The sequence below is a fragment of the Lates calcarifer genome, linkage group LG17 (genome assembly GCF_001640805.2).
Source record: "Lates calcarifer isolate ASB-BC8 linkage group LG17, TLL_Latcal_v3, whole genome shotgun sequence".
Lineage (NCBI taxonomy): Eukaryota > Metazoa > Chordata > Actinopteri > Centropomidae > Lates > Lates calcarifer.
The window spans coordinates 4,393,137-4,414,101 of NC_066849.1; the positions used below are offsets into that span (position 1 = coordinate 4,393,137).

The 20,965-nt window shown below is 40.7% G+C and overlaps 1 protein-coding gene across 1 annotated transcript; it reads left to right on the forward strand.

Moving 5' to 3' along the window:
* The first annotated feature begins 206 nt into the window (after positions 1-206).
* Positions 207-20,265, forward strand: LOC108878867 (unconventional myosin-VIIa). Its single transcript, XM_018669858.2, has 48 exons — positions 207-285; positions 637-674; positions 767-868; positions 963-1,115; positions 1,711-1,895; positions 2,816-2,937; positions 3,030-3,172; positions 3,312-3,425; positions 3,581-3,734; positions 3,858-3,934; positions 4,046-4,165; positions 5,263-5,402; positions 5,533-5,743; positions 5,850-5,985; positions 6,067-6,236; positions 6,356-6,496; positions 6,601-6,759; positions 6,852-6,944; positions 7,311-7,405; positions 7,484-7,568; positions 7,657-7,875; positions 8,259-8,462; positions 8,547-8,759; positions 8,855-9,019; positions 9,129-9,428; positions 9,516-9,676; positions 9,766-9,892; positions 9,987-10,106; positions 10,537-10,710; positions 11,269-11,496; positions 11,588-11,755; positions 11,868-11,985; positions 13,044-13,170; positions 13,263-13,429; positions 13,523-13,704; positions 13,800-13,921; positions 14,023-14,177; positions 15,025-15,178; positions 15,628-15,783; positions 16,502-16,607; positions 16,719-16,832; positions 16,926-17,013; positions 17,407-17,513; positions 17,795-17,980; positions 18,813-18,929; positions 19,154-19,237; positions 19,332-19,451; positions 19,545-20,265. The coding sequence occupies exons 2-48, from the start codon at positions 657-659 to the stop codon at positions 19,638-19,640; spliced, it is 6,696 nt and encodes a 2,231-aa protein (XP_018525374.1). The 5' UTR covers positions 207-285; positions 637-656; the 3' UTR covers positions 19,641-20,265.
* Positions 20,266-20,965: the final 700 nt, after the last annotated feature.

Sequence of the window (20,965 nt, forward strand, 5' to 3'; positions counted from 1 at the left end):
TTTGTTAGACCTGTAGACCAGATATTTAACAGTAAATTAACAGTGGTTAGTGTCAGATTTTTATTGTCTGAGATGATATGAAGTGCCTTGAGTCTGGTGCTTAGTGACTAGGTGGCCCTATCTTTGGAAGAGCAAAGTCAAAAGGCCATAAAGGGGCGTTTGCTGGGAAAGCTCTCTTCTTCCTGCTTCACAGTTATTCAGGGAAAAGCAGGAGCAGCAGGAGCAGCAGGAGCAGCAGGAGCAGGAGCAGCAGGGGTCTCCACCAAAGAAACCAAATATTGTCAGGTAAGAACTGACGAGATACACACAAAACTGTGTCTTTAACTCTTCATCACGCTCAGTATCTTCCTGTTTCCACAGGGTTTTATCAGATTGAATATAAAGTCATAAAAGGAAGTGTCTTAAAAATAAATGGAGATGATTATTTTGTTTTGTCAAAATAAAAAATAAAGAGGCTTAAAAGGGTAGTCTTCTTAGCTAAATACCAAGTATGGGTCATACAATTAAAACCTATTTAAGTGAACTGAATACACCACACTGAATGTAGATTGGTTTTCAAGCAGGTAAATGTTAATAGAAACTATTGTAAACAGCCTCAATCAATGGTGTTGTCTTATGTTGTCATTTTCCTTACAGACTTTATCCATGTTTCTACCATGCTGCATCTGAGTAAGGTATGAATGAGCTTCTCTGTAATATATACTCATAATTCTAAAATTCAATGCAATGGTCATTTTTTACTACAACTTCTGTTTCCTAAAACTAGGGTGATTTTGTATGGGTGGACTCCGGTGGTGGGGTGCCGATCGGGGCAGAGGTTAAGGTGACAGACACAGGACAGCTTCAGCTGATCGATGATGAAGGAAAGGTACAAAACTCTTTACTGGTTTGATTTGTTGAGTCCAAGAAAAATGTGTGTAAGCCTTCCATATAATGTCAGCTCTTTCATAACATACATGCAGGAGCACAAGATCAACAAGAAGACAGAGGGTAGCCTCAAACCCATGCACCCCACCTCTGTGAAGGGTGTGGATGACATGATAAGGCTGGGTGATCTCAACGAGGCAGGGCTCCTCAGGAACCTCCTGGTGCGACACAAAGAAGGCATCATCTATGTAAGTTTCTATTCCCTGGATTCACTGTGATCCACCTAGTTTTATGATGTCTGTAACCTGCTGTGGAAATGCTTACTCGTCTGCGTTTTCCCTTGCTGTGAATGGCTTTCTGTCCTAGACTTTGACCTGTAGTTTATCACAGTGCTGTTTGTCTCCATAGAGACGAACGGGCCTCTGTTGAAAGAGAACATCCCAGTGTTTCTGTGTCACTGCATCAAAGCTCAATAGTGTGTGTTTAATTCTGAATCAGGGCTTTTTGTTATATATAAATACTACTGATGAATGCATAATTCACTGAGACTGATATTCCCTTGTCTTGTGCGTGGCAATCTTATTATAAACCATAGCATTTAGAGCAGTGTTTTATTATTGTAATCCATCCATGAAATCCAATGAATCAAAACATGAACATGTATCTCATGCATGGCTAACGTGACTAAACAAGAGGTCATCAGGGTCACGGCATTAATGTTGAGCTTACACCATAATATCTTGTTTATTCTCATGTACCCACACACACACACACACACACACACACACACACAAATATCAACTGTGTTACTGTGTGACAGTTAATTAGCCTCTCTGTTTAAAGACATACACAGGCTCCATTCTGGTTGCAGTCAACCCCTACCAGCTGCTTCCCATCTACACCACCGACCATGTGCACATGTACACAGATCGACGGCTGGGTGAACTGCCGCCGCACGTCTTCGCCATCGCAGACAGCTGCTTTTTCAACATGCGCCGCAACCGAAAGAACCAGTGTTGTGTCATCAGGTCTGATTTTATCTGCTGACGGGCTGCAGGGATGTTCAGAGATCACCTCTGATTCCAGAGAGTTTTATTTAGACTGTGGGCTGAGTGGCTGAAACCTTTATTTACACAAGGAGAACACACTGAGAACAGGATCTCTGATTATGTCACATTATTTACAAGTAATGGACAATTAGTGGTTACATGATAAAGGACAGTGTGGCCACCTAGAGGAAAAGAACTCTTATGTCTGGATAGTAAACATGAAGTTATAACCAGTGTCTGGTTACACTGCCATACATTTATCATACAGACACAAGAGCGGTGTCTATCTTCTCATCTTACTCTCAGCAAGAAAGCAAATAGTTCACAAAATGTCACATCATTACCCTAAAGTAATAATAAAAAACAATGAGCTACAAGACACAAATAGGTGGTGGCATAATATTTTAACATGGCAAAACCAATAATAATTACAAGAAACAAAATAAATCATAACTGACAGTCATCAAACATTCACATTCAACTAGTGATAGTGTCTCAATAAGATGAATTGAGAGAAACTTATTTGAATATTTAGAAGATTATTCCATTCATAAAGTGCAAAATCAAACTAAAATCCTAGGGATCCTAATCCTAGGGATTTCTAGGAGCATCTCTAGTGTCTCCATACAAGTGGAATAGACAGTTATGAATATACAGGCCTAGATATTTAATATAATTAGAAATGAATGAAATCTGTTATGTAAGTGATTTATGAACCAGCCAAGGGCAGTCAAAAACAGCATCTGTACACGTGTTTCAAAAAAATATTTTAATTTACTGTACCAAAAGAAACAGCTGAGATATTACTATGCTCAAATTTAGTTTTGGTTGGAAGGTCAAAAATCTTTCCAGGGCAGGGAAGAATTTTGATGATTAATGATTCTTCATTTCTTCATCAGTGGAGAGTCCGGAGCAGGGAAAACTGAGAGCACCAAGTTGATGTTGCAGTTCCTGGCTGCAGTGAGTGGCCAGCACTCCTGGATTGAGCAGCAGATTCTTGAAGCAAACCCCATCTTGGAAGGTATGAGCAGAACATCAACTCAGAGTCACGAGGCAGTCTTCATAATCAGCTGAATCCTCCCTTGTTTGATCCAATATATATCTTCCTCTCAGCTTTTGGTAATGCCAAAACCATCCGCAATGATAATTCCAGTCGTTTTGGGAAGTACATTGACATCAACTTCACCAAGGGCGGGGCCATTGAAGGGGCCCGCATCGATCAGTACCTGCTGGAGAAGTCCAGAGTTTGTCGTCAGGTGGGATATATATACATGAACTTTTTCACAGAAAGATGAATGGTTTCGTCCAAGTGAACTGTCAGCTGAATATATCCTGGTGCAGTGATGTAGTCCAGTCTAATTTCTTGTAGTAAAGAACATGTGTTTTCGTGTGCAGGCGCCTGAGGAGAGAAACTACCATATCTTTTACTACATGCTGATGGGCATGCCAGCTGAGCAGAAAAAGATTCTCTCCCTTGGGAGTGCTGCTGAGTACAACTATCTGACCATGGTACTGACATCATTGGAAAACTTTAAAATTTAAATAAAATGCTTGTTGCTCTTTGTTGTTTTGTTTGTTGTTGAAGATAAATGCACAGGATGCAAATCACAGATAAACAGATAAGAGTTCATACTTAGCTTCAAAGCATGTGATTCTGTCACCAGGGTAACTGCACCAGCTGTGAAGGACGTGATGATGTGAAGGAGTACGCCCATTTCCGTTCAGCTCTGAAGATCCTCATGTTCACAGAGAATGACTCCTGGGAAATCTCCAAACTCCTCGCTGCGATCCTTCACCTGGGCAACGTGGACTTTGAGAGTAAGAACAGCTCTTTGCAATGGGATATGTATGTAGACAATAAATAATCACTGTCATTTGTATAAAATAATGGCATCTTTTGAGATGGGACATGGATGAAACATGATTCTGGGATAATTTCAGGCACCATAATAAATAACCTGGAGAGCTGCGACATCCTCACATCATCCAGTTTCAATGTGGCTAGCCAACTTTTGGAGGTATGATTTTTTTTTTTTTTTTTTTTTTTGCTTTTCTTATAAAAGCCAATAAAAAGAGCAGCAATGATCTTGTGTGTGTGTGTGTGTGTGTGTGTGTGTCTGTTACCTCAGGTGGATCCCAAAGCACTAGAGAAGAGTCTGACTCAGCGCTCCCTCATGACCACAAGAGAGAGTGTGACCAAATCTCTGACCTCTGCTCAGGCTGTGGATGGCAGGGACGCCTTTGTCAAAGTAACAGTCACACTTGACACACAGATGCACCTAAAAAACATAAATGTAGCTCATTTTAACATGTATCAAATTAAAGTTCTTAAGAAAGATGTCCTGTAAGGCTGTAATGCTCATTATGCAACAGACAACAAAACAACTGGATGCATGAAAAATTGAGAAAGTATTTAATTCCTTACCACCAACAAAAAGAGGCTTGATGATGGTGCCAGAGAAATGACTTATACTGTACAGTGGTCACCTTGGATCCTCTGATACTCAGCTAGACATATGCAGATCTACAGAGGACTTTTTCATTGTGTATAGGACAGAGGCATCAGTAATTATAAAACCTGTCACTTCCTTTCCCTGACAAGTGAAAATGACTGCTGTGAAATAGGCTTGGCTCATTTTTTATCAGTCTAAGCTGTACTTTGCCAGGCTTAGCTTAACAGCTATAACTCTGCTTACTCTGTGTATTGTAGTTTGAGTAAAATATTATAACACCATGATAGTATGTTAACATTAGCAATGAAGATTGCAACACTTTATCATGTTACCGTTTAGCATGTAAGGATGCATGCTAATATTGGTGTGTTGGTATACTATGTTAGCAATAGCATTAAAACATTTTGGGAATTAGGCTCAGTAGTTTTCTAGCGGGGGAGGTAATTGTCAGTTAAACATGAAGCTACAGCAAATTGCCAGTTAGCTTATCTTAGCAAAAAACTGAACAAGGGAATAACTAGCCTGGCTTTATCCACCAGAAACACAATCTATTTAAAGGACCTGCAAAGCTCTAACTACTGCTTCAAAGTACAGCTTCAGTCAGCAAGAATTCAGGCGTTTGTTGGCAGATTAAAATCAACCAAAGTGTTGCTTAAGAGCATGTTTTGACCTGTTGGTGGTGCTATATGAAACTTCTGTAGGATTTATCTTTCATTACCTGATCATTACTATAAATAACAAAAACAGAAAACACAAGTCAACCTAAGTACTCACACAGCTTCAAAATAATTAGTTAATATCAAATAGAGATTAAAGCAAGTTTTGTTGTTTTGTTAATACCATGTGTGGTGCTATGTAAAATTATTATGCTATTCTCCTCACCATTTATCCAGGCTATTTATGGACGACTGTTCATCTGGGTCGTGCACAAAATCAACGCTGCCATTTACAAGCCACCTGGGGATTCCAATGACATCCGATTGTCAATAGGCTTACTAGACATCTTTGGCTTTGAGAACTTCAACAAAAACAGGTTGGCGAACACAAAAGGTCTCATGATATTAGAACTTTGTTGCTGCTTTTTTCCAGACACAGAACACATTTTTAAGTTGAATAAAATCTTTCTTTGCTGTTGTGCTGTTGGATTTGTTGAACTGTGGCAGCTTTGAGCAGCTGTGCATCAACTATGCCAACGAGCAGCTACAGCAGTTTTTCGTCAGGCACGTTTTCAAGCTGGAGCAAGAGGAGTACGCCCGTGAAAACATTGTTTGGGAGCGCATTGACTACAAAGACAACCAGCGCACCCTGGACATACTGGCCCACAAGCCCATGAACATGCTGGCTCTTATTGATGAGGAGAGCAACTTCCCCAAGGTCTCTATCCCCTTTGTACCTTGTACAATTCTGTTGTAACAAAGCAAAGCAGGTTTTGATTCTCTTCTTCCTCTTCATCTTCTTCCTCTTCTTGTGTTGTTTTCAGGGCACAGATACCACCATGCTCCAAAAAATGAATCAGGTACATGGAAAAGGGGGAATCTATATTCCCCCAAAGAACAACTATGAGACACAGTTTGGAGTCCTGCATTTTGCTGGAGTGGTCTACTATGATTCACAAGGTAAATTTAAGGCTTTTTAAAGCAACAAACCATGTCTACACACCCCCTGTGATGTTCTAATTGTGTCTGTCTTGATTTGAGGCTTCCTTGAGAAAAACCGTGACGCCCTCAGCTCAGACCTGATCCAGCTGGTGGAAACCTCGACCAACAAACTCCTCAAACAGGTATTTCAAAAAGACCTGCCCTCCAGTTCGGTCAAGAGCAACACCAACCCGAAGATGACCATCAACACGCCCAAGAACAGCCTCCGGGTCAGTGTGGCCTTTAGCCTCATCATCATGTGCAGCTATAATCATTTAGAATTTTTTTAACATTTTTTTTATGTAGGATATCGCTTACTTACTGTGTGCCATTTGTTTGTGTCTGACAGCAAGCAGCTGATAACAAGAAGCATGTGCCAACTCTGACTGGCCAGTTCCGTCAGTCTCTGGATTCCCTGATGAAAACACTGACTGTGTGCCAGCCCTATTTCATACGCTGCATTAAACCCAATGACTACAAGAAGCCCATGGTGAGGAAGGAGGCTGTGTTCAGTCAACCAAAATAAAACATGTTTACATATTTACCAAAAACGAATGGTGTAAGCATATCAGATTCCATGCTTCTGTGTCTCAGCTGTTCGACAGAGAGCTGTGCATTCGTCAGCTCCGTTACTCTGGTATGATGGAGACCATCAGGATCCGGAAAGCTGGATATCCTGTGCGCTACACCTTCAGCGAGTTTCTGGATCGCTACCGTGCCCTCCTGAAAACTTCCATCTGTGATCCCAAAACAGTGAGCCAGAAGTTTTAACATGATCACACCTGTTCTCATCATCATCTTCTTTTGCTCTGTGTGTATTATGTTTTTTTTTATCACTCCAACAGGAAAGTAAAGAGAAATGCTGTGAAAGCATTTGTGAAACTGTGCTTGCTGGAGAGGGCGACTGGAAGACTGGCAAGACAAAGATTTTCCTGAAGGTGCTGCCTTTTTTTTTATCATTTATCAGCCTGTTGTTAGTGACATGGTGGTGGTCATGAAAGGAAGCATAAAACAGCCAAAATAATTGAAATGTTTGGTTACTGAATACTGTATCTACTTGGTAAACCATCCATCTGAGTTTATGTTTAAATTTCCTTCTTCAGTAATTTCAAGTGGTAAGAAAATTGAAGTACTTCTTCAGGATCCACATTTTCAAATAGAAAATTAAATCCTCAAATATTCAAAATAACAATATTCAAGTTGTTCACTTTTCATCTACTTAATATATGTTGTGTGCTTTGATAGGTGTGTGGATTTTTTGTCCAGCAAAATAATAAATAATACTTCCTGCTGTTTTTTCTCAGGACTTCCATGACACAATGCTGGAACTGGAGCGAATGAAACAACTAAATGAGAAAGCACTTTTGATCCAGAAAGTCCTGAGAGGCTACAAATACAGGTATGATTTTTTTTTTAAATGTGTTGTTCGTTTGTGTGATTTGCAACTACATGTCTCCACGTTTTATGTCTTTTATAGGAGAGAATTCCTGAGGAAGAAGGCAGGCGCTCTTGTCATTCAGAAATACTGGAGAGGACACAAAGGCAGAAAACTGTACAAAGTGGTAAGTCACTGTTTAATATATCAGCGTTTATAAAAGTGTAAATACAGGCCTGGCCTGCAAAAAACCTTTAATTATGTTCTACATCCAGGTCCAGCGGGGCTTTGCGAGGCTGCAGGCACAGGTTCGCTCTCGCCAACTCCACTTCCAATATAAGAAGAAGCGGGAGGCGGCCGTCCTGCTGCAGGCCCAAGCCAGAGGATACCTTGCCAGGAAGGAATGGAAGCGTAAGAAAGATGCTGTGATCCTCCTGCAGGCACACACCAGAGGTGTGCTGGCAAGAAAAGCTCTGAAAAAGATGAAAAGAGATGTAAGTACAATTATAAGTATAATTAAATATTTTTCTGGTTCACAACTGTAAGAGACGGTTAAAGTCCTGGTTCTATCTGGCAGAGTAATGGTTCCCAACCTTATTGGTCTGGTGTCTCCAACATCACTGTCAGCTGAACAGATTCCTCTTTATTAACACCACCAATCATGCTCCAAATATCTATTTCAACTGCTTATCAGTTACTTCTCAGCTAATCATTTTAACTGACTATCAACTTTTAGCTAACTATTATTTGGTCAGCTATTATTTATTATTGGTATTATTTTATATTTAGGTAATAAAAGGCACTTTTCAGGCAGTTTTAGTGTAGGTTGATGGGGGTTTGTTGATTACTTAACTGTCCTTTGTGTTGTTTTTTCCAGATGTACCTCTCTGCCAAAGAGAAAGAAGAGGAGCAGCGGGCCATTTTGGAGAAACAGAGACACTTGGAGGAAGTGCTGAGGCAGAAGAGCGAGATGGAGGCCAACGCCCAGCCAGAATCCATCACAGAGCATCTGGATAACATCTTTGGTTTTCTGCCCCCTATTATTGGAGGGCAGGAGGGTCAAGCACCTGTGGGATTTGAGGTTTGAGGACCAAATGCTTTACATCAGTGATATATTGTGTTCTTTTCAGACAGATGGTCACAGCACGTCTGTATTTATTTTCAGAATTTTGAGGGTAAAAGGATGCTTACTGAAGAGATAGACATCGACGATATCCCCATTGAGGAAGATCTTCCCAAAGAAGACTACGATGACCTGGATGAGTACCCCTTCTCCAAATTTGCCTCCATGTACTTCCAGGGTGTAGCCACCCACACCCACATCCGCCAGAGGCTTCGGCAGCCCTTGCTCTACCATGAGGATGAGGGAGACGTTTTGGTGCTTTTCTCAGACAACCTCTGTTCATCATTTCAGTTGTTTTCGTCTTGATATTTCAGTAAATTACAATGGCATTTCTCTTGTGTTTTCACCAGGCTTCACTGACAGTGTGGTGGATCATTCTGAGGTTCATGGGAGACCTTCCTGAGCCGAAGAAGCAGGTCCAGGTCCAGGGAACCTCCACACAGGAACGCTTTCTCTCGCAGGACCTGATCTCCAGGAAGGACAGACGTCTCAGCCACATGGTGGGCCTGGACCAGGTAAATGTCCTTACAAAGCCAAGATTATACATTCCTTTACAACTTCCTTATTTTGTAAATTAATATTCATTTACTGTAAATTTGAAAATGTCCTTTCTGGTTGTTTTAGAGGATACTAAGGAATAAAAAAGAATCAAAGCCTTCCACAATCCCAGAGGAGCCAGCACAAAACAGAAAGAGCTCCATTTTCACAGACCTACTCACAAGAAACAGGAAGGTTTCTGCTCTGCCCAGTGAGACAGCTCAAAACCCAAAGGTCTACACTGTACCAGAGGGAAACCCACGAGGCAGGAAGGGATCCACTTTCACTGACCTACTGTCCAGAAACAAAAAAACATCCACTGTTCAAGAAAATGGAATCCCAAAGCCTCCTACAACGTTCAGGAAACCGTCGATCATCATGGAGGAGGTGAGGTGGAAGCCTAAAAAACACTTCAACTTAGTGTTGCAGAGTCCTTTTTTTTAAATTGACTGATTTCATGTTTTTTTCCTACAGTCTGATGATCTGACTGAAGTGTCCAAGCCTCCCACCCTGCAGACTGTGAAGGAGGACAGTGATGTCATGATAGGAGAGGGACCCACCCTGGACAGGCCGCTGACCTCTCTAGAAAAACTCCACATTATTGTGGGATATGCTATTGTCAGACGTGACCTCAGGTTAAAGAAGCTCCTTTTAAAAAACATATACTTCTAAATATTTTTTAGATTTCTCTACTAATTCCATATTTGTCTCTTTGTCTGTCCAGGGATGAGATTTACTGCCAGATCTGCAAGCAGCTTCAGGATAACAACAATCGCAACAGCTACTTCCGTGGTTGGATCCTGTTATCCCTCTGTCTGGGCATTTTCCCTCCAAGTGAGCGCTTTATAAGGGTAAGTACCACAGTTGTATTTGCTAATTCATTCTCACAGTGTGCTGAATGCTACAATGTATTGCTCACTCCTTTTTTATCTCTTGTCTTGGCAGTACCTGCAAAGCTTCATCCGTTCCGCTCCAGGAGGCTACGCTTCCTACTGTGCTGAAAGGCTGCGGCGCACGGTAATGAATGGCGTGCGAGGGGAGCCTCCGGCCTGGCTGGAGCTGCAGGTACGAAGACTGACATATTGTGTTCTTGCCAGTATTTAAAGGACCAGGTCACCCAAATAAAAGAAAGCCATATTTAGTCTGGGTTTCATTTGTCCATTTAATTATATCAGTCTCTGGGATGTCTGATGCCAGTGGAGGTAACATTTCCTTAAAGGTGTTCACAACATTAAATACAATGGCATTTAAAGAATTCAGCACTAATACATGTTATGCAGACATCATTTGAACTACTTTCTACAAATAGATGAATAAAAATTCTTAGATATACAACTAGACAGATTGGCCCAAAACTGTATGCATGTTTACATGCCTCTAGAGGTGAGTGAGAACTTTTTTTTATTTGAGTGAACCGGCTCTTTACCTGAACTTACATGCATAGAAGGTCTCATTTCCATCTGGTGAACATGATCATTTCTCTGTTCGACAACAGGCAACCAAGACAAAAAAGCCCATGATCGTTTCTGTGAAGCTGATGGATGGGCGTTCGATTAACTTGCCTGTGGACTCAGCATCTACCTCCAAAGAGATCTGCCAAGTCCTCTCTAACAAAATCAAGCTCAAAGACACCTTCGGCTTTTCTCTCTATGTGGCTCTGTATGAAAAGGTATGTAGCTGGAACAGTTAAGTGTGTATATTTCTTTAGTAGATGATGAGTAAATGTGCTATAAAAGGTTTCCCTTTGTACTTTTCTTTAGAGCAGTCAGATCCAAATTCTTTCCCTTTGTGATGGGAAAAACTCAGCGTGAAATATAACCTCTGGCAATCTGGGGGCGCCGTGCCATACTTCCAAAAGAAAATAGGCTTCTGTCAGCCACACAGTCCAAGTGGTTATGAAAGACCCTAAATTTAAACATTTTATATGCTGTGAAAGTTTTTTTTTTTTCTTTTTAAACAAGGACTTTTTGTTGTCTTCAGACAGAGCCAGGATTGCTGTTTCTCCACCTCCAGTCTTTACACCTTCTAACATGCAAAAAACCTAACAGCATGGACATAATTTGCCTCATTTTTAGACAAAATTAGATGATAAGAACTGCACTGTCACACCTTTTTAGGTCTTTATATAAAAAAATAATTTATTGTGAGATTGTGGAATCTGAAAAGACAGATATACTGTAGATAGTATATATGTAGATCAGTTATTGTATGTTGACCTGTCCTGAAGGTGTGGGCTCTGGGTAGCGGCCGGGAGCATGTGATGGACGCAATCTCCCAGTGTGAGCAGGAAGTGAAGAGAAGAGGAGGGCAGGAGCAACATGCTCCCTGGCGTCTCTTCTTCCGCAAGGAGATCTTCACCCCTTGGCACGACTGTAAAGAGGACAAGATCAGCACAGATCTCATCTACTTGCAGATCATCCATGGTCTGAAGTTTGGAGAGTACCAGTGTGAAAAGGTGGGCTGACACTGATGGTTATCTTAATCAAGAATTTCCAGCCACACACTTATATCTGACATGTTTTTTTCACACATTTCACTCAACACAGGAGGATGATTTTGTTCAGCTCGCCGCAAAACATCTGTACATCCAGCACGGCTCGGACAGCAGTCCAGAAAATGTGAAGCAAGCTGTACAGGAAAGCATCAACAACTCTCTGCTGGAGGCCAAGTCAGAGGCCAAATGGGTGCAGATGGTCAGCACTGCTCATGCTCAGGTCAGTAATGCCACATTGTGATCAGAACAAACTGATCACAAGTGATACATAATTCAAAAAAAGCTCCCAAAACCTTGAGCAGAGTCTGTGTATTTTTCTTAAACTGCACCAGGGTCCATATCTGAGTTCAAGACAAAAGACAGATTCAGTGAAAGCAGAGATGGTCGACTACACCCGGGAGAAGTGGCCCATGTTCTTCTCCAGGTTCTTTGAAGTTGTCAAACTATCAGGTAAGCATCTACTGGCTTAGCCTTTCCTGTCTTCGTGTATGTAAATATTTTATGGTTTGAAATAATTGCATTCATTTAAATTCATACACAATGGTTATACTGAGAGTAAATAATGCCAACACCCATGAGTGTCACAAAAAGACAACAGAACAGAAAAGCTCATGACTCTCATGCAGAAATAAGTTACTAAATAGAACTGAATTCATTTAATGCGGATTACTATCAGATTTCACTGTGTGCATCTCTATGTTTTATCATGGCAGAACATAAATCATGTGTAACACAGTCATTCCTACACATAGAGACAAACAAATACTTTTAATGATCACCAGTGAGCTGTTTTTTTAACCACACCCCTTTGAGCAATTAGCTGTTGCTGCTTGTGTATCTATGTCAGACTGGAATATACAAGGCTATTTATAGATACACCATACCATTGGGGTTAAGACTAGTTGATTAGGAGGGAGTAAGTGGGCCAGGAAACAACATTTCTTCGTACTCTGTTTGCCTGTGAACAACCAATTTACAAAATAATACATCAAAGCTGTCTATTAAAGGCGAGCTCTGAGTCACACAGTGGGTCTTTTTCCTAAACAGATCAAATTTGCAGTAAAATTTTGTTTGTTACTGTGTGTAATTGTCTCATCAAGCCTATAAGGTGACAATAAGTACAGGCTGTAATTGTGTAAAAAAGAAAAAAAAAAAAACATGGCAACTGCAACAAAATGGCAACTTTCCTTGTTTCTAGCTTCTCAACTATGATGATTTCTATCATGTGTTTTGCATTATTGTAAATTGTATATCTTTAAGTTTTGCACTGTCAGTTGGACACAAGATGCCATTTTAGGACATCTCTTTGGTCTCTAGCAGCTAGTAATGGGCATATTTCACTATTTCCTGGCACTATTTTCCTGGACTAATCAATAAATCAAGCAAATAACTAATGACTCATGCTGAACTGTGAATGGGAACTCTGGACAGGAATATATCTCATAATTCCCATCATATCTTCCATGAGTCATGTTTTTATTGGGCTTTTTTTCTGTGGATGTATCTAGGTCCTCCTCTGCCAAAGAGCAAGTTTATTGTTGCCATAAACTGGACAGGTATCACATTCCTGGATGAAAGAGAGAAGAGGCTGCTGCAGCTCTCCTTCCCTGAAGTGACAGGAGTCAATACTATAAGGTAGAGACAGTTATTATTGGTCCGGGCACAGAATCTGAGCAATTCTATATTTTGTATCCTGTGTTTTTGACTCTGCTGTGATGCCCATCCAGGGAGGGTAAAGCATCTGGCCAGGCAGTGTGTCTGCTGACACTGAAAGGAGACTTCACTCTGAGCGGATCCACAGCTGAGGACATGGCAGAGCTGGTTACCATGTTCCTGAGTGGACTGACAGAGCGATCTCAGTATGCTGTCGCCCTGAAGGACGTCGACAGACAAGGTCAGAGAACCCGGGTACTCAGTGATTTTTCTCTCTCACATGATCTCACCTCACTGATTTCTTTGATGACTAATCTTGTACATTCCTCTACAGATGACCCCACATTCCTCAGTTTCAAAAAAGGAGAGCTCATTGTAATCATTAAAGACGATGAGTTTTCTCAGCAACGCGGCTGGATAAAGGGCCAAATTGAGGGCACAAAACGAACAGGAGCCGTCCCCACTGAGGCCATCTTAATCCTACCAACGCTCAGCAAACCCACCTATGAGGTCATGGTACGGAGATGTTAATGACATAGCTTTCTCAGATGAGTGATTGTGCCCGGTTATATAAAGAGTGTTAAATAAGGTACATCTTTTCATTATTTCAGAGCCTTCTCAACCTGCCTCCTAACCAAAGGAAAGACATCATACGGCCAAACCCAAGTGAAACAGGAACAATGGAGAGAGTGGCTCCTGCCACACTGAAGGAATTCTCCCTTGAGTACTTCAGGTATCTGGACATGCCCTCTACTCTCCTACATGTCAGCAAGAGAAAGCTCACATAACAGCACTGACTGTGGGGATCTGCATTCTGTGTCATTCATCCTGCAGGCAGCCCACTAAGGATGTTAACCGGCAGGTGATTGCCAGGAATGCTGCTCCTGAGAGGCTGTGGGCAAACTCCAGGGAGCCAATCAGACAGCCCCTCCTCAAGAAACTGGTGGGCAATGCAGAGCTGAGCCACAAAGCTTGTCTGGCTTTCACTGATATCCTCTGCATACCAGAATTATACCAAACAGAAATGTTACAGTTTTTTTGGTTTTTTTATCGAATATACCTTTTGGCAGGAGTTAAATCCATGGATTACTATTCACCTACTTTATTTACCAGGTTTATATTTGCAGGGTTTTTACCTGTAATCAGGCCCTGCAGTGGGTATCAGGCTGTGTAAACCTGTTATAAATCTACTGAGCCTTCTGACAGGTGACTCCATTCTTTAGCCCCAACCCAATGCACTTTTGAAGTGTCCTTGAAGCCTTCTCTTACCCAAGCACACAGCAGATAATCGAATAAGGGCTTATAAACAATCTATATTATATCTGCATGAGCTACAGCGCCTGAAAATAAAAAATGGTTTCAATATGTAAAGCGTAAGAGTGCAGGGAAGTTGGCAGGGACATCAGGTGGGTGAATAAATGGTGGTTGGCCCATAGCACGGAGAAGTCTTAACTGTGTGCTCCCCCTTTTGCCTGCACCCACACACTCTACAGCCCTCTGTTTTAAGCTGTCACTGTGGCTAATGTCAGTCTCTGAGACACATGCCTCCTGTGTTAGCAAAAGACAACAAGACCATGAGCACATCAAAGATATAGCTTTGAGTTATTAATATAGCCAAGATGTCTATCCTAGCTAAGGTAACTACGCTATCACTGGCAGCACACAGGCTGTCCAACCAAACTAACCAAACAAGTTTCCTCAGTTCCTTTATTCTAGCAAGCAACAAAGGATACAAATTCTGTCTATAGCATCATGAGCTAACAATATCAGCCCAGGCTTTTCTGCTTTTAAAGTTCATGAGACTAGGACAGTTGTTCTTCCTTGACTGTTGTGTACCGATCCTGAAATATATGGGAGATTACCCCACCAGGCAGATGCAGAGTCCTCTCGAGCTCACGGACCAGATCTTCGGCCCTGCCACTCAATATGAGGCGCTCAGGGATGAGATCTACTGCCAGATTATGAAGCAGATGACCAGCAATAACAACCGGTGTGTGTCACTGTCTCAGACCCTTAGATTTAGGGTCAGGCTTTTTGCTGTTTGTGGACTTGTTCCAGCAAAAGAAAGATATTAGTCTAAAATAATATATATATATATATATATATATATATATACATGGTGAAAGTTTGAATGTTTTTACTGTTATTTTTATATAATATTTCAAGAAAATATGAGGCAGATTATTTAATAATTAAAATGATTGTTGTGTTGCAGCCCTAGTGCTATTTTAAGCTAAATCAAAATCGGATCTGAAATTTAAGCAACTACAACTGTTATGCCCTTGTGTGTCTTTATTAATTAGTAAAGAGTACAAAGTACAAAGTACAAAGTGAAATAGAACCATGCTTCCACAAGATTGGATTTGAATACAAACCAAGACTTCATCCTATGTTATGTCTTACATATCATTTTTTCATGTTGCATTGACCGTCACCCAGGTTCAGCATAGAGCAGGGCTGGCAGCTGCTGTGGCTCTGCTGTGGCCTGTTCCCTCCCAGCCAGTCTCTTCTGAGGCACACAAGGCGCTTTCTGGAGTCGCGGCGCAGAGAGTCCCTGGCCTCCGACTGTCTGCAGCGACTGCAGAGCTCTCTGAGGTTAGACCAACATACTGTGTTATACACCACCAACAACGGGGAAACACAGCTCTGCGTCACCCGGTGTTTCAAGAAGTGTATATGAGAGGAAAAGTGTGTGATGAAAGCTTCTGCTCCTCCTTTATTTCATAATAACTCTCAGAGGGCGTGCACTGACAGCAGCGTGATCATTTATAGAGCAGCTAATGTTGCGTGTAGACAAGCATGAGGCAGTTGCAACACTCTGACCCGAGTTAGCAGCCACCACGAAACGACATGACACCATGACTGGTGTGGTGAGAAAAGGAAATGTCAAGCTGTGGTGTCTTATATTTTTCTCAGGTAATGGCTTCCTAAAAACTAAACTATTAGAAGTGGGGTGGACAGACTTATTATTCTTTGAGGGAAAGTTGTGCAATTTAAGGCAGAATTTGCCTGCAGCAGTGCAAGCAAGTAACTTATGTGTTGCACTACCTTCAGAGTGAGTTGACCACATCTAATATTTGCATGGCCTTCTCTATAAATAAATATGATTTACATTTAGTATAAATGACATTAATACAGCAGCTTGTCAGAGGCTTGTTTGTGATCAGGACAGTTGGTGCATTGCATTGCATTGACAGGTGCATTAGTGTGTTATTCTGTGATGGAGCATTTGCTCTGCTCTGAATCTGTGGCTATGTGTAAAAAGTTAAAGTGAAGCAAACTATGTGACTCAGCAGTTGCTGTCATTGTGTAGGTTGGAGCCCAGGAAGCTCCCACCACACCAGGTGGAGATAGACGCCATCCAACAGAACAGCATCCAGATCTTCCACAAAATCCACTTCCCCAACGACACAGAGGAGGTACGAACACAGGCATAAAAATGTCTAAGTACATAATTTTAAGAGGCTGTTTTTTTATATTCACACATGTGACATCTTTACATCACACTCCTCCATTTTGTCTTATTTCAGATATTCGAGGTTGCAACCAGCACCAGGATCAAGGATCTCATTCAGAACATTGCTAACAAGCTCAATCTGGCCTCAGCTGATGGCTTCAGTGTTTTTGTCAAAACACATGACAAGGTTCATTTGACATTTTTCCACCTTACACATCATATTTGACTTGAATTTCCAGCTCACTGGTCTTACAAAAATGTGTAACTGTGTTTATTTCAGGTCCTCAGTTTAAATGAGACAGACTACTTCTTTGACAGTCTGAGACAAATCACTGACTGGTCCAAGAAAGCCAAGAGGATCAAAGATGGTAATAAAACATCTGAAAACTGAAAACTACTTTTTCTGGCATGGCCTCCTTTAGAAGACGAAAAGAGCTCACACCCCCACCCCACAATTTTTATCAATCATTAACAATGATAGAGGAAGCAGCTAATAAAAAAATATCCAAGTTGAATTTCAGTGAAATACAGCTCAGTGCGATAGCATCAGCAAGCCCTTGTTTGTTTATTTCCCTTAGGTAAATCATATTCATTCAGCTTAGTTTCCATATTTTGCCCCTGCTCATCCATGACCCTCCTGCAGTGTCTCTGTACCCCACAGTTTGAGAACCATTGAATTAGACTGGTAATCAGACATTTCATGGCTCTCTGTATTTACCTGTATTTGCCTCTCTTTGTGTGTGTCTGTATGTGTTGTGCAGGTGGGCCAGTCAACGTATCCTACCTTGTGTTCTTCATGAGGAAGTTGTGGTTCAATGTGATCCCTGGCAGAGACACAGAGGCTGATGTTATCTTCCATTTCCCTCAGGTACATTTGAATGGTGTAGCTCACCATCACATTTTCCAGGCTGATAAGTTTTTCCACATGATATGAAAGCCAAATCTTTTCATGAACATAATGCTCCCTCATGTATAGACGAGATAATATCAGCACCACCCAATATGACCTGTAGCAGTGTTAGCTGGAAACTATAAACAGGCTGTAAACAAGTAGAATGAGTTGGAAACTTTGTTTACAGGTCAGACATAGGGCCAAATCTGTTGAAAATTTCTGAAATAAAACACTATGAAACTCTTTTTATCTTCCAGGAGCTACCTAAATACCTGAGAGGATATCATGTCTGCACAAAAGATGAAATGATCAACATTGCAGCTTTGCTCTTCAGGATAAGGGTTGGTAATGACAAGAGCCAGCTAGTCATGATTCCCAAGATACTGAAGGAGCTTGTGCCTGCTGACCAACTGAAGGCCATGTCTGAAAATGAGTGGAAGAAGGTATGATGAGCTTTCTTTCCACTCCTTTCATCTCCTCAATCCTCGATCTATTGTTTACCTTAAAGGCTGGCATTATTCTAAACTGTTCTTATGGTCAACAGATCCAGTGAAGAGACAAAGTAGAACTTTAAAGGAGCTATTTGTACATTTCGTTATCGCTACATAGCCAATGTTAGCATTAACAGCTGTTTATCAGTCTAGAGGAAATATTTGCAAAATCAGCATCAAATTTCATTGCTTTACTGGCCAAGAGCTGCCAATGTTTTGCTTCTAGTTCTATCCCTGCTTTTCTTCTACTGAAGTTAGCATGCTAAGCAGCTAGCCCTGGCCACTTTTCAATAGTGACTTACTGTGGCATCTAGACTGCACTGAGGAAGTAGCACTGGTCCGAGGGTGTATTCAAGTGTCTTGTTATGTAAGCACAACACCACCCACTCCCGACAAGAAACAACATTCAGCAGCAGAGAAAACTTACAAATAGCCCCTTTAAAGCTGTCTTATCTTGTCCCATTTGATCTGGCTGAAGATGTAAAGACTAAAGACTAAAGACAACTATGTCCTTACACAAAGAATACTTGTTAGTATGATATTGCTTTTGTTGGTTTTGATGTTTTAATAGAAATGTTAACAATAAGAAAAAAACAGAATACTATCAGACTCATCTTTTAAATAGCCCATATGAACAATATCACCATTATGCCATGCCTGTGATCTTTTTTCTCAGCTCACTAAGATTATTGCCTAAGGGCTGTGGGGGTATTAGAAAATCATTAACCTCATTCAAAGCAGTGCATGCACTCATTCTGTGATATTTCCTGTTCTGAATTTTTAGAGTATTGTTGCTCATTTCAACAAACAAGCAAACATGACTGTTGAAGAAGCCAAGGTGGCGTTTTTGAAAGTGGTTTGTCGCTGGCCAACATTCGGGTGCGCATTCTTCGAAGTGAAGGTAAGAACTGCAGTGAATGCAGCACACATGGTGCCTTATCTTGTTATCTACAGTTCATTTGTTTGGGTGGATGGTTTATTTATCTGATGCTTTAATGCTTTCTCAGCCCCTTAAAGCCTCTGTCACCATAGTATGCTAACTGCACATGTACAGAAAACAAACACCCATGATTACAGTGAAGTGAAGTTTTCTATTTTTATTTGCCTTTCAAATCTTATTTTCAGCAAACATCAGAGCCAAATTTCCCAGATATTGTGCGGATTGCCATCAGTAAGCAAGGACTCACAATCATCCACCCCAAAACCAAGGTTAAAAAACGAAACCAGAAATATTCATGAACAATATTCCATTCTGCATCCTCTTTTTATTTCTAATTGTTAACAATTCTTCTCTCTTGTAAAGGATGTTTTGGCAAATCACCCATTCAACCGCATTGCTAACTGGTGCAGTGGAAGCACCTACTTTCACATGACTATTGGCAGTTTGGTCAAGGGGAGTAAATTCTTGTGTGAAACTTCACTGGTAAGATCTGTCATTAGACGTGTTAAAAACCATGTGAGTTAAAGTGTGTTCTTTCCATTACCCTGTCTTTACACTTGTGTCTTCTTTTAAAAGGGTTACAAGATGGATGACCTTTTAACCTCCTATGTCAACATGTACCTCAGAGAGAGGAGGGCAGGGCAAACCAGAAACCAGCGCTTCAATATTTGAGCCTCGCAGCCATTATCATGAGGGTGATGCAACTCTGTAGCTGCAGATGTAAACCAACACACTCAGCCTGTAGTTCATACACACACATAGGCAGGGTTTTCTGCTTTTAAAAGTGCAGTCAGCTTTATTTGTGCTCTGTGAAGAAAAAATACATTGATTTATTATATTAAACAAAGCAGTTGTAAATTTCTCACATTTTATTTAAAAGTAATGTTTCTTTGGCATGTATACAACATGATTTGAAATGAATAAGTCTTGTTAATGGAAATACTGTGTACACAGATCAAACTATATTTACAAATGTGTTGGTGGAACTCTCTGATGTCTGGCTTTTCAGCTCATTCATATGTAAATTTCTTAACTAAATATAAACTATCTCATCCAAATCTAGTCAACACAATTTCACAAATATGTTTTAGATTTAGATTTATGTGCACAGAAAGCATTCTACTACATCCCTTAAGTTTGGTGGTATTTGTTTGTGGATATTTTGTGAAAATAATTTATCCATAAACCATCATATGCAGTTGTTAAGTGTGAGTCATGAAACACAATTTTCTCTTCATGTTAATCTTCCTGCCTTTTAAACATTAAAGGTGCCCTGTGGAATTTTCTTGTGAACAAAGTTTATGTTCTTGCTGAAAATGCATTGTGTGTATCCTCTATTTCTCATAAACCGTTGAATGATTTAAAAAAAAAAAATGTTGTAAACATGCAATGCATGCCTCCATGTTTGCTAGGTTGCAGTCTGCTTCTTTGATGCTGGTTATCATGCTAACTATATTAAAGGAAAAGAAGTGACAACTAGAAGTAAAACATTACTGTTGCTCTTGACGAGTAAAGGAATGAAGGTTAATGCTGAACTTCCAACTTGCAACAGCTGTTAATGCTAATATTGGCTATGTTGCAATACCAAAACTTACAAAACTTTAATGCCACCATGTGTCGATAACTGAAATAGAGTGAAACCAGTGATGTGATGTGGTTGTGAATTGTGTTGCCTGCATGCATACACACATAGCCTTGTGCACGTATGCAGAAGGCTATGTTTTGACTAGGGGCCCACTAGTCAAAACATTGTGCAAAGTGGTCAGAAACTCCATAAGGTACCTCTCTTTCTTCTTTAGATCTTTAGAAAAAATATTAAGTGCTAAAAAGGATTTTTCATTCCCAAGAGAAAACATTCAGTGAGACATTTATTAGAAAATTGGCAAATAAAAATTTTCCTGAAAATGTTGTGAGCATCTTATTTTCAATCAGACTCTCAGCAGCTGGCAGAATCACTCTGTTTGGACTGAGCCTTTGTAGCAGTAAGAAGAATGATA

Excerpts from the sequence above, each read along its gene's own strand:
- LOC108878867 (XM_018669858.2), top strand. Across the intron at positions 1,896-2,815 it reads AACCAGTGTTGTGTCATCAG|TGGAGAGTCCGGAGCAGGGA; the intron begins GTCTGATTTTAT and ends TTTCTTCATCAG. Across the intron at positions 3,426-3,580 it reads AGTACAACTATCTGACCATG|GGTAACTGCACCAGCTGTGA; the intron begins GTACTGACATCA and ends TTCTGTCACCAG.